Source organism: Rhododendron vialii, chromosome 8a (assembly GCF_030253575.1).
Source record: "Rhododendron vialii isolate Sample 1 chromosome 8a, ASM3025357v1".
In the NCBI taxonomy this organism is placed as follows: domain Eukaryota; kingdom Viridiplantae; phylum Streptophyta; class Magnoliopsida; order Ericales; family Ericaceae; genus Rhododendron; species Rhododendron vialii.
In genome coordinates, this window is record NC_080564.1 from 35,527,337 (window position 1) to 35,540,920 (window position 13,584).

Below are 13,584 nucleotides of genomic sequence, written 5' to 3' on the forward strand. Positions count from 1 at the left end.
AAGATTACTACTACCAATCACTCCGAATTTTCAGTACAAGACTCATTGTCAAACTTATCAAAAAAAAAGTCATTGTCAAACTTGCAGTTCACTGTTCTTAAATGCAGTTCTCACATCTGATACATAGAAAAATTATCCGGAATTACAAGAGACAATGTTCAAGTTTCTATACAGAGTGGTCCCCATCTGATGCAGCATCACGCCAGATAGAAACGGAAAGAACAAGCTCATGATTCTGTAAATACAAACAAATTTCTGCTGATCTTGAAGACTTCAACTTCCAATATCAAATCAAGGAACCCAGGAGCATAACCGAACGCCAATCATGGGTACCCGGAAGATGATGAACAACGTAGAATTGCTTTTGGGAGGTGCTTCTATAGTTGAAAAAAGGACATGAAGACATCCATCACCATTTAAGCCATGTAGTCATCCTGCGTGTCAGGGTTATCACCGTGCCTAGATGAACCATGTTCAGTCCCAACTGTTCTTTTGCTCATGTTTGCACGCTGCACCAACCTAACCAATGCTTGGACCACTTCTGACATTGGTGGTCGGAACTCAGGCTCCGGCTGTGCCCCAAATTACAAGGGAAATGAGATTAGTGCATGTTGGATGGTAGGAGACACATGTGGGTTTGCAATAGTATTTGAAGAGTAGGATTTAGATTCTAGCTTCTGGTTTTCATGCAGATTCAAAAGATGCTCAAAAATTGATTCTGATAACTTCAAATTTTGATTTACAAAATCTAAAAGCTTTTGCAAACAAGCCAAATATTTGTATATCGTGATCAATTCATCTAATTACCTGGACACAAAGAGCGATGACATCAGCAAATCGCGAAAGTGATTTAACAGGGTAGAGCCCTTTCAGAGCTGGATCAACCATCTTAGACAGAGCATCAATATCATGGAGCTGAGGTGTTGCCCATCGAACCAAAGATTGCTCAGTTCTTGGTCTTGAGCTGTGCCAAAATTACTAGCAAGAATAAGAGAGACAGCTTTATATCTTCCTTATCTTCTAAAGTGAAGGTTGTAAGTTTACCTATCAAATGGTTTTCGTCCGGTAAGAAGTTCCAACATGATCACTCCAAAACTGTAGACGTCGCTGTTTATAGTGTATTGACCAGACATGGCAACCTCAGGTGCACTGTATCCTGACCCAGCATTATGGTTCAGTGCCTGCAAAGTGAGAAGATGGGGGGGGGGGGAAGAAAGAGAAAAAGGTGCGGGGTTTAGGAATGTCAGCTTGCAAACTTCATAGAAATTTGCACCACAGGCAGACTCACTCATTCGAGACACAACCACCTGGACCACCTCAAACCTTGCTAAAGATAATCAAAAGTTTTTGACTTTCTAATTATGAAAATCAAGTTATTTCTCATTTCTTCACATTAAGAAAATCCTGACAACGTACAAGTGTTAAATATAAAGGATCTACCTGATCTGCATCTGAAACAAAGCTTGCTAACCCAGAGTCTGACAAGTGAGGATTAAGCTCGGTGTCTAATAATATATTGGCTGATTTCAAATTTTTATGAACGGTTGATGGTGAGCAAACTTCATGCAAGTACCTGAAAAGTCTTTATCAGCACCCTGGCAGAAACGAAATATGTACATTGCACACGGAAATTCAAAAAACTTCAACAGGCAGTTGATCTGTTCCTGAAAAGCAGGGAAGGCATACATACATACCTATAGATATGCAGGTATTTATACACAAATGCACATATATAAACCTATACTCCCTCCGTCCCCAATTGATAGTCCACTACGAAAAGGCATGCATTTTTTGATTAAAAAAAAAATAGTCCTTCCATACAAAAAATTTCAAATTTCTTCCCACCAAATTAAAGATCTCCGTTAGTTCTTTAATTTGGTGTGGAAATTTTTGAAAACTATATACAGGAGTACTTTATATTTTTATCCAAAAATTGCACGTCATTTCATAGTGGACTATCAATTTGGGACCGAGGGGGTATATATTTATTATTTACATCTTATATTGCCACAAGAATAAAATCGATGTGGCTAGTTTAGTATGCCACCATAGTAATTTCATTGGGTAAAGTCTCGATCTTCAAGTCCAAATCTGGCCTAATGACTTCACCACAGCATTCTTCACTATGCACCAATCCAACAATAATTATCTGTTCTGGGAGTGTTAACACTTTAACCCCATGAACCAATATGGTTGTTCGAGGAGGCAAGGGTAGTTGCCTAATGTATATCATCACGAGTAAGAGCGTGGAAAAAGATCATTTAGTAGTAGTTCACAATTATATGAATTGGAAGTAATTCTGAACCCTCGTAGAGGAACTTAAAAAAGATGATACCAAACTGAAAACACAAAACAAAATGTAATACTATTCTAAAGAAAATTTGAAACACAATATGAATGAAATGACTATCTAGGAGATCAGGCAACATTAAATGAAAGAAGAAGAAAAACAAATAATTTTTATTCCACTTGTAGAAATCAACTTACTCTAATGCACGTGCAGATCCCAAAGCAATCTTGACACGACTGTTCCACGTTAATGGCTTGCTATACTCATCTGAGAGATGTAGGAAGTCATGCAGAGAGCCATTCTTAAGGAACTCATAAACCAGGAGGCGTTGTCCGTACTCTGAACAATAACCAACTAGCTCTATTATATTTGGGTGACGCAACCGGGATATGTCTGAAACTGTGTCCATGAAATCCTCAGACAAGTGATTTGGAAGAGCTGATGAGTTTATTTTCTTCACAGCAAGAACCTAAGTATCGCCCAAAGAGACGAGAAAGATGAGATCAATAAGCAAATACTATTTAGCAACGTACTAAGAAACAGTAAGCATTGAACTCCAGAGAATACCTTCCCATCATCAAACTGAGCCCGATAAACACGTCCAATGGACCCCTCGCCAATAAGAGTTTCAGTACTAAAGCTGTCTGTGGCCATTTGAAGATCAGCTATCGAATATGATACAGCATTTACTGGAGCTATATGTACCTTCTTGGGAACAATGGGTTTTCTTGAGAAATCTTCTTCATCAAATGATTTATTACGATCAATAGGTGGAGGTCTTAGATTTATTGAGGCTGATGGTTCGTATGTTTTCATATCAACTGTGGAGGAAGTTTGAATAGACTTCAATTCTACAAAAAAGATACCATAGTGTCATAAGTAGATACAATGCTCATGTTGTCTCGAACAAATGGCACTATTAGTTACATTCTGATCTCGTAAGACCAGGGTAAAGCAATGTAATTTCTTTACTAGTTCGAATGTATCTTATCTTCCAACAAGATAATAAAATTATGTCTTTAAGATAAACAGACAAAACAGGGAGCGATCAAGGGTGAACTGCATCTAAGCTGTCCTGATTCTCCTGAATCATGGATATGATCATACGAGTCATTTGACATCAATTGGTTAGCATCACATATTCCTATCACCGACTCTACATATTAAGACCAATATTTATGTATTATGTTTCTTTCTACTAATTAGGATGGATAAATAAAGTTGATTTCAAAAGCCACAACCTAGCTGAATTGTGTTAATAATCTAGCTCTAATAAATAAACCTGTATTTGTGTTCAAGGGGTCAGCCAAAAGAGCCCTGCTTCAGGATCTTGTTGAAGTTTGTCCCACATCAGTGAATTATCTCTTCCAAAACTAGTATATGAGCATGGGCGGCCTCTCCACTTATTACCGATTGGTTTTGAGTTGGATACTTTAACATGGTATTAGAGTGAGGGTTGGAGAACTCCTTCCCCCTTGTTTGTGCCATAAGTGCACCATTGTTTGTTGCGATCCACGTGGATCATTTGTTTACCTCTCCACGTGTGAGTCAGGGGTCGCATGTGCGGGGGAATGTTGAAGTTTATCCCACGTTGGTTAATTATCTCCTTCAAAACTAGTATATGAGCATGGGCGGCCTCTCCACTCATTGTCAATTGCTTTTGAGTTGGATGCTTTAACAGATCTCAATGCAGCGTCAACACTAAAAACTCACAATTGGAATGTATTGACAGTTAGGCAAACCTGGATGTGAAGAGCCATCACTGAAACAAGAAATCTTTCCTATAGTAAGATAGAAAGCGTATACCACAAATTAGCAGAATGCAAGAGCAGTTTGAAATTAAATACACCTTTCAGCAACCAGAAGTCTCTAACAATTTATATACGACTTGGTTTGGAACTCTAAACACTACAGCAAGAGTTCCAAATGTCATAAACCCATAGTGACGTTCTTTTAGGACAACTTAAGAATCATACTGATACTTGACTTATACTCACGCCCTGATCTTTCTGCTAAAAAATTTGTAACAAGAAGCATATGTCATCGAATAGGGACTCTGGTTACTGATAACCAATAATTGCATAATAGGACGGGACTCCAGAAGGTTCAGTTAACGCACAAAAATTGCATAATAGGAGTACTAGTAGAGAATCTATTACAAGTTCATAACACAATAATAGATGAAGGAAGTCATTAACTTCTTGCAACTACAAGGATGACAGAATAAATTTGTGTTCTAGTGGACACGAGTCACACAAGGTATCGTATTCTTCATGGTAGAAAGAACAGAACCTTCCCGATTTACAGGAATGATATTGTTAAATGAGTTGAGATCCTAAGAAGCCGTTTAATGTCACCGCCTACCAAAAATAAAAAAACAGAGAGGGAGATATGGATGAATTTCCAATAAAAGTTGCCATATGGAGAATTGGTACCTTGCACCTCATGAGAAGCAAGAGAAGTGAAAGGCTGATTATCAAGCTTCTCTAAATCCATTGATGATTTTCTGGACCTTCTCTTCATAATAAAGAATACTACCACAGCACCCACCACTAACATGGATATCACTATTCCGGCGACACCTCCACCCCCTATACCTGATTTTCCGCCACCACCACTATCACCCGCATTAGATTTGTCACTGCCACCAGATTTGTGGTTGCCCCCACTGACTGGAGGGGTGCCAGGTGGAGGAGGGGGAGCAGGCCCTGAGCTCCATGAGTTACCACCCGTCCTATTGAGAGCATCATGAATCTCATACTTTGATGGAGATAATTAATTTCCACATGAATCTATATATATATATATATATATTCACGCATGCAGGCTTACTAGAGCAGTGAGAATGCTTACTGGAGATTTATATTCTTCAACTGGGCAGGAATCCAACCATTAAATTGGTTATTTGCAACGTTCCTAAAAAATGCAAACCTTTGTAAAGGGCCAAATACTTCTACGAAAACAAAAACATGTAGTTCTCTGAGGTGTATACACATAATCACTTACAGATTTTTAAGTGGAAGACTAGCAAGGACATTAATAGATCCAGTAAACTGGTTGTTCTGCAAATACCTGCACAATAATAAAATGGTAACAATGTAAAGATCACAACAAAACATTAAGTACCACATTACATAATTTTAGGTTTTCGAAACTCACATACTGCCCATACTTGAAAGAGAGCTGAAACTTTCTGGGAGATCACCCGTGAATGAATTGAAGGAGAGATCCCTGATGCATAGAAATAGATCAATGCCACAGGCATTTAAGCAAAGTAAAATACCATCCTTATCTGTAAGTATGAGATGTATTCTCGACAGCGAATTAGGGTGAAAGAAGATTTGAGAAGCTAAATAACCCCAAGGTACATTTTGAAGAGGCAGTCAAAACTTTAAACATTTTAGATACCAAACGCTAAAAGCATGCTTCAACCACCAATAGTTGTTTGTACAACAAAAGACATAACAGCTGTGGCATAAAGAGATGAATACTGAAGTGTTTAAATTGAAACATGCAAACTCTACAATCACTTAGTCTTGTACTTCGTAAAAACAAAAAAATCTTGCTGTTAATGCCCCTCAACTAGGTCAAGATGCAGATTTGAGATACTCCAAATGGAGAAAGGGCGACGAAGGGAGAACTTACAATGTGGAAAGGGCAGAAAGCTGTCCAAACATGTCATTAACTTGGCCGCTAAGTTGATTGTGATCAAGTTTTCTACAACCAGAGGAAAAAGCATCAACCACCAGTTAGGTTTTGAACCTTAAATTAGCTATTTAAAAGAAGAAAAAGATGTAAACAATCTGATGTTTGACTTACAGGTATTGTAGGGAAGTCATCTGAGATATGGAATAAGGGATGCCACCATTGAAGCCATTTCCAGCAAGGTTTCTGCGTTATAGGAGAACTGCTAATCAAAAAACTGAAGGCATCTGAAACGCAAAAACAGAAAAGACGATTCATTTTATTTTTTTTTGGGCAGATTTGAGGCATACAGTTGATGCAAGTTTGGAGGAAGCTGATAAGGTATCTGGTTTCCAAGATTATTGTAGCTCAGGTCACTGCATGATTTTGTCAATCAAATCATCAGGTCAGGATAAACAAAAGGGAAAGAGAAAACAGCAAGACATCATCTTAGAAGGATACTGATCTTACAAATTGGTCACCGCCGTCAAACTTGCGAGCTGGTATCCCATTGACCCAGAAAGTCCTAGACCAGATAATTGGCTAACGCAAAATGAACAGCAAAAGTTGCATCAGAGCTCAGCTGCATTCTTAATGTCAGGAGAAAGAAGCGCGAGGAAATGAAAGTAAATAGGAAGTTACATTTGCGTGACTCTTGAGCCAGAGCAGGTAATGCCTTTCCAGGACTGACCGCATGGATCCCCACCACTTGAAGTCCATTGAGTTAGCTGGGATGGTGAATTTAAACTGCTATACATGACCATGAGAGCAGAAGCTGTGGATCAAACATGCCATAGGTACAATCCGTGTTACTTTTGGTCCAGTTCTTTGGAAAGAAGCCCAACAGCAAGTGCATAGTCAAACAACAAAACAATTGCTTTCCAGAGGATAAGAGAGCTTGAAAATGAAATAGAACAGATCATATTAGTATTGTACCATGGATAACAGCAGTCCAGTTTTATTGTTCCTTATACGTATACCGTCTCCAGTAATCAGGTTTGATATATGAAGAGCAAAAACTATAAAAATACACAACAGACACCTCTTGATTGACATTGACAAACTGTGAATCGGGTAAACAAGCAGCACCTTAAGGTTTCTGAATCCATCTTTAGGTGACCAAATTAATAAACTGATGGCTTTGAATAGGCCAGCCTAAGCACTACAGAAATCATCCAATTAAAAAGGTTTGATCGCTTCAGGAAGGACAATGATCAACTGATTTCAGTTGCAGTTGTATGCCCAACCACTTTAGCAATCACTGCGACCACTGATTCTCCCGAATTTATATTAGACCTATCAATTCCAGCTCCAGCCACCAGTAATCTTGTCAATCATCAATCAAGACTTTCTAGGCATCATGTACTTGACCCCCCCCCCCCCCCCCCCCCCCAAAAAAAAAAAAAAGAAAAAAAATGCTGATTTTCACGACCAGCTGATATTCATAAGAACGTCCACTCAACTCATTTTGGGCATTTTGCTATTCTCTTGATTCTTGAACACCCTAACCAAACCAGCAAATAAAGGAAAACGTAAAAAAGAGAAACAAGTATAAACTATAAAAGTTAACCACTTTATTCATCTAATACGCTCCACTCAATCTTAGTGGGTTTCGAAGATAATTACTCAAAATGGGAAATTTGGGTAACGACTTCAGAACCATGAAGCTCAATCTTTATATAACAACACGAACCCAAAAATTCCTCAAAAATATCAAACTCTGGCAGCACAACATAAGAAAAACAAAACTTTTCCCAGTATAACATTCAAAATAAAGCTCAAATTACAAAAATGCAACAGAAAACTTTCTGCATTTTACTCCAATCAGGTCTCTGAGACACAAAATTTGGACAAACACACTCATCATACATGTAACAATTAGTCAGCCAATGGAAACCCATCAATGTTTATCCACAAATAGAGAGAAACACAAAACAAACACATCCAGCAGAGCAGCTGGGGGGTAAAGACCGAAGGAGTAAAGTACAGACCGTCAGATTGATTTGTGTCGCCGTTGATGGAGCTCGGCCCCAAACCCAGAATGCCGATAACTGCCAGCACCGCCACCGCCACCTCCCTCATCTTCCACATCTACCCTCTCTCTCCTCTTCTCTCTCTCTCTTCCTCAGAGGGGGCAAATAGCTCTGCTAAATCTATCTATATTATATTTTTTCTTGAGAACGCGGTTTATACTTTGTACCCATTGCTAAAAAGCTGGCAAGCAGCAGGCACGATCTGCTAGAAGAATCCAAAGCCACAAAAAAATTCTACCTTCTCCGCATGTACTACTGGTATTATGGTTAAACTCTGTATATATTATAGATTTATATATAATCGTATGGAGTAGTTTCTTTTTTAATCACTATTTTCTTTACCATATCAAGAAAACATTACATATGACTGTGAAGAGTACAATCATATATTAATGTGGAGTAGTATAGTTTATTAGTAATGGTTTATTTCTTTCCAAAAAACAATTGAATAATTTATCCAATTATATTCTCCTTTCTGGCATTAGTGTTCTGCGGAATAATTAAAGGGTTAATTACAACAAATAGCTTAAAATTTAGAGGTTCATTCCTGTTTAAGATTTCAGTTTCGAACTATTTAAGTACTATCAGCATTTTTGGAATCTGCCATACAGAGCATTAGGACTTTTGCAAGTGGGAAGTGAAATTTGTCTTTCTTAGTTGATATGCACGTAAAATAGTCCGGACATCAATTTTTTTAAAAACAATTGAAGGGAGGAAATTAAATAAAATAAGTAAATGAATAAAGTAGCTTTCGTAGGTTGAAATGGTGATACTCCCAATTGTTGCTTTTGACGCCTTCACCTGGCCCACCTATACAATCGACAGCTTGTAGGCCTCTGTGTATACGTGTAGAGAGAGTAGAGAGAGAGAGAGAGGAACGGTAATATTTCATCTCTAGAACTAGAAGATAGAGAAAGATTGGGTCACGAGACTGCCCAGTAAAAGAAGACAATCTCTGGTCCGGTCTGGACCGTTGTTGAGCCCAAAGCGCTTGTCATGACTCATGCCCGTTTGGATAGATCTGGTGGTAAATTGTTTTGTACTCTCCAGTCCAAATTTAATAATTCATCGTTTAATTCTAATTAAATAAAAAATAAATTATATTTTTAAATTGATAATGAATTTTATGTTTAATATGAATCTTAGTTGATAGATTTCAATTAGTTTTATAAGATAATATTTTTAAGATTATATAAAACATTATAAATTATAATATATAATTGATTGAAAAATTACATGAATTCCAAAAAATGACTATTAAATCCGAACGGACTAATGGATGATCAAGATGTTTAACATTTGAGTTGTGCAGACAACGCCCATCGAATATTGTCCTCTTGATAGATGGTCTAGAGGTTTAATATTCGAGTTGTATGGACGACGTCCTTCGATTTTTACCCTCCTACCTTTAAAGTCTAGTTGCGATCAACTAGCCTACGATGGAACAAAAGAAACTTATAGGTCATTTATTCCTCACAAAGTGAACCTCGAATTCTTATGATCAAGCCCAGAGGAGATTGCGATGGCCATTCCGCCTTTCGTCCACCTTTATGATTAGCCCAAAAAAACAAAGATTGACATTTTTATCCAGAATCGTACCGTATTAGTTGGGACAACAAATTAAAGATTAAAATTAACCTGAGCAGCCTTGTACACACAACATTGTTTGACGTCGAAGAAGTAGTAGTTTTTTGACAGAGACTTGTTGATGTTGTTGTTGTGCTTCAACACTCCATTTTTTCATTGGCTCGTTCCCCATCATCAACAATTCAAGTTTTAATTTGGAGCCACATCGATCCGTGTTTTCAGTTTACTGGTATATATAATTGTGAGGGCAGGGCAGGGCAGGTAATATGAGTTATATAATCATGTCCAACACATCACCATCCCACTGATTAATTACTGTGGTTCTGTGATTAGATATAAGATTGTCTTTTTTCTGTCTTTCTTTCTCTTCTAGATCTTTTCCACTAATCGATACTGCTCAAACACTCTAATTGATTCCCAATATTCATGGCCGTTTCCCCAAAAAAATGGACACATTTATGGAAGTATATTTTTCAATTTCATAACCTCTTATGCATGCGTACAATACATATAGAGAAAGAGATACAAAACACAAAACAAGCTATATTTGTCCGTCTGCCGTGCACAAGTAAGTGTTATATAGTTACTTCACAATTGATATTCCTTATTTGTACTTCATTAATTGATGACATTTCATCATTATGGATTTATATAAGTCGAAATGATGTATCAAATTTAAATTCCACTCAAATAGAAAATAAGAAAAATTTAGAAAAAAATTCAAAATAGCACCTGACCTTTCACAAAAATCACGCATAGGCACCTGACCTTTTAATATTATCAAAAAAAATACCTGGCCTATTTAAAAACCCATCAATTTTCCACCCGCCGTTAACTTTTCATCCAAACACAGACGAAAATGCTGAAATGGCCAACATCTGGCCATTTGGAGGGAAACCAATATACATTTTAGAGGAAAAACACATTACTCTATTGATTTCTCCTGCCAAAACCCACCTGAGGGACCATGGAGTTCCAATGGTTTGTTATGGGAGTAATGCTTATAAGACTTTATCTCAGTTATTGTAATTGTTTGTTTTTATTGAGCTGGTTATTGCACATTTTGGAGATCAAATTTATGTGCCATTATTTTCGGCAGAGCTTGAGATGGTATGAGGCAAATGAAGGAGAAGAAGGAGATATTTGGGGATTTTGGGACATCCCCATTCCACTTAACTTTTTCTATAACTTTAAGTTTTGTTCTTATTTAAATTTTTTTCGTGTCTCTTAGTTTTACGCCTCACTTTTTTTGTTTTCTAATTCAGAAAGTAAAAAAAAAAAATTTATATATTTGCCCAAATATTTTGGAAAATAGTCATTTTTTGACTTAAAAGTGGTTATTTTCTAAAATATTTGGATAAAAGTAAAAAAAAAAATACTTTTCTAATTCGTCTTGTCGAGACAAATCAATAAGTCACAAAAGATTGGCGTAAAACTAACAAAAGCTGACAAGAGAAAAAAACTAAAAGTTATAGAAAAAGAAAAAATAGTTGTTATTAGAACTTCATTGCCCCACAGGTGGATTTTGGCAGGAGAAATCAGTAGAGTAATATATTTTTTCCCCCAAAATGCATATTGGTTTCCTTCCAAATGGCTAGGTGTAGGCCATTTTAGCATTTTCGTCTGTTTTTTGATGGAAAGTTAACGATAGGTGGAAAATTGATTGGTTTTTAAATAGGTCACGTGTTTTTTTAATAATATTAAAAGGTCAGATGCCTATGTGTGATTTGTGTGAAATGTCATGTGCTATTTTGAAATTTTTTCAATTATTTATGAATTCATCTTACATATACTTAACTTGATTAGATAATTCTCAATGAACGAATTGATGGATACGGTCATCTTTTTGTTGTCTCACATCGTGAATCTCGAGTCACATTGATAAATCTCATCATTATTGGGGAAGTATTTTTTTATCGTACATGGAGTCAACTTTTCATATATTCGTATATTCATAGATCTTATTAATCAAGAAATTATTGTGTGCGCATAGATATCGACAACTATCTATAGTTGTCGATACGGTTTCTAAGAGTGTCGGTGTTTCGACTTAGCCTTTTTTTCTTTTTTCTTCTCATTATTAGATTCTTATGTGAGGTATTCCTACCTTTTCTTACTTATTCATAATAGAACGCACGGAAGAAGGCGTGAGGGGAAAATGCGATGTGAAAGTTTAGAACAATTTTACTAAATAGACAAAAGAAAATGAGAAATAAGCAAGCCACTCAAATAGGATTTTTTATTTTTTTTTGAAAACTTCCTCTCTCTCTCTAACCCTACAGAAGCTGTCATCCCCCCATCTCTCTCCTCTCCTCCTCCTCCCCCAAGGGTTTTATGCCCCAATGGGTGACGGGAGGGGAAGGATTTCTCCCCCTCGTGGGATTTTTCAATCTCCCGATTCTAGATTTCGGAGGTTTTCTCTCTTTCCCCCTTCACCCTCATCCTCCTTCTCTCCAAACCACCATTCGCTACCCCTCCTCCGCCTCTTCTGCCGTGCAGTTCGACGGCTTTTGGATGTAGTGCCTTGCAGATCGTGGTTGCCGGAGGTGTCCTCCCGTCGGAGTGGGAGATTTTTATGTTGGTGGATGAAGTTTGCTCCGGTACGGCGGACTCCGTCCGGTTCCGTTACCGATTTTTCTCTTTTTTGTTTGGTTCTTTTCTTTGGTGTCCCCTGTGTGGGATTTCTCTCTGTTTGCGAGGCTTCTATCGCCCCTTGTGTGGGAGTTTTTGGTTGTTTTCTGCAGTGCTTCGTTTGTTTGGAGCGATGAATTTAGTTGGAGTTGGGTTGTAGTTTTTGAACTGGGTCTCCTCCTATTTGGTTTCTTCCATTACTAAGTTAAACTATATAGAGATGCTCCAATATTACACCCGCCCTCTCTAACATTAGGGTTGCAAGTGGAGAAATACGAACAATATACTTTCATACATTTGACGGGAGTTCAATACTCATTAACTGAACTAACAATGATGAATTTTGTCGAGAAAAAAAGCAGGTTGGTGCTTCTTTCTTCCCCCCAATCAATGCAGGGTTGCTGTCTCGTAGTTGGAAATTAGGCCAATCCAACAACCACTTCACCCTGTTTGAGGACAACTAGACAAGAGATGGCAAGATTTCAAAAATAAAGGCCAATCAATTTGATGTATTGACCCATCAAATTATTAGGTAAAGGGGTTTTTCTTTAGAAAAAGTTCTCTTTCTGATCGACTAGGCTAAAAAGGAGAAGAATTTGTAGGAAGTGAAACTTCCACTTAATTTCTTTTCCTTGTGACTTTTCTTTTTATGTTTGTATTGCGTTGGGTATGATTCAATGAAACAAGCATCATAGGAATTTGATGAAAAGAAGTTTCCAAACTATGACAGCCTATCAGTCATTATCCTTTATTCCACATGCTTGATTGTGAGATAGTACCTTCCATTGAAATTCAAATTTTAAATATTTTCTGTTGCCGTAAATTTTTGAATTTTGAGCGAAAATCGCACTACCATATGGCAAAGAAGAGTTGGGCATTTCCATGAGCACCGAATGATTTTGGCTAATAGCAAAGTTGGACAGTTGGAATTCATTCAATGGTTTACAATATTAGCTACTATTGAGACGAAACATAAGTGTAATTGTGATACGATCATACGTGTTTTACTAGCCAATATGGAATTACAACTAGGACTGGGGGTGGGATTTCTCGTCTCTTTTATTGGATTGTACAATAGAGAGGATAATAATTTGAACTTTTTTTATTGCTTCGTGTAATAAAATAAACAGTCATATTAACAAAGTCATCGACATTGGTAACGAAAATAAAAATGAACTCAAAGGAGTCTGAAGGTGGAAAAGAAAAATCAAAAGTCAATTCTTCTCTTATTTTTAGTTAACTAGCTAAATTTAAAACCCAATAAAATCTATATGAGGCAATATCTCCGAACCACGCTTGAGTAAGAGAATCCAAACTACTAATTTTCTAGTATAATCTAAACTGTCGATGTCAAAAATT

At 37.2% G+C, this 13,584-nt stretch overlaps 1 protein-coding gene across 2 annotated transcripts; it reads right to left on the minus strand.

The window, feature by feature from the left end:
• Nucleotides 1–27: 27 nt before the first annotated feature.
• LOC131335560 (protein STRUBBELIG-RECEPTOR FAMILY 6) lies at nucleotides 28–8,361 on the minus strand. 2 transcript variants are annotated; one of them, XM_058370974.1, is made up of 17 exons: nucleotides 7,966–8,361; nucleotides 6,617–6,749; nucleotides 6,446–6,517; nucleotides 6,286–6,351; nucleotides 6,110–6,181; nucleotides 5,936–6,007; nucleotides 5,450–5,521; nucleotides 5,297–5,362; nucleotides 5,144–5,206; nucleotides 4,726–5,024; nucleotides 4,033–4,071; nucleotides 2,858–3,141; nucleotides 2,488–2,759; nucleotides 1,441–1,573; nucleotides 1,045–1,181; nucleotides 808–964; nucleotides 28–572 (listed from the first exon to the last, which is right to left on the minus strand). In XM_058370974.1, the coding sequence occupies exons 1-17, from the start codon at nucleotides 8,063–8,065 to the stop codon at nucleotides 417–419; spliced, it is 2,193 nt and encodes a 730-aa protein (XP_058226957.1). In that variant the 5' UTR covers nucleotides 8,066–8,361; the 3' UTR covers nucleotides 28–416. The 2 variants fall into 2 exon arrangements, with proteins under 2 accessions (XP_058226957.1, XP_058226958.1); XM_058370975.1 differs by lacking the exon at nucleotides 4,033–4,071.
• Between the last annotated feature and the right edge of the window lie 5,223 nt (nucleotides 8,362–13,584).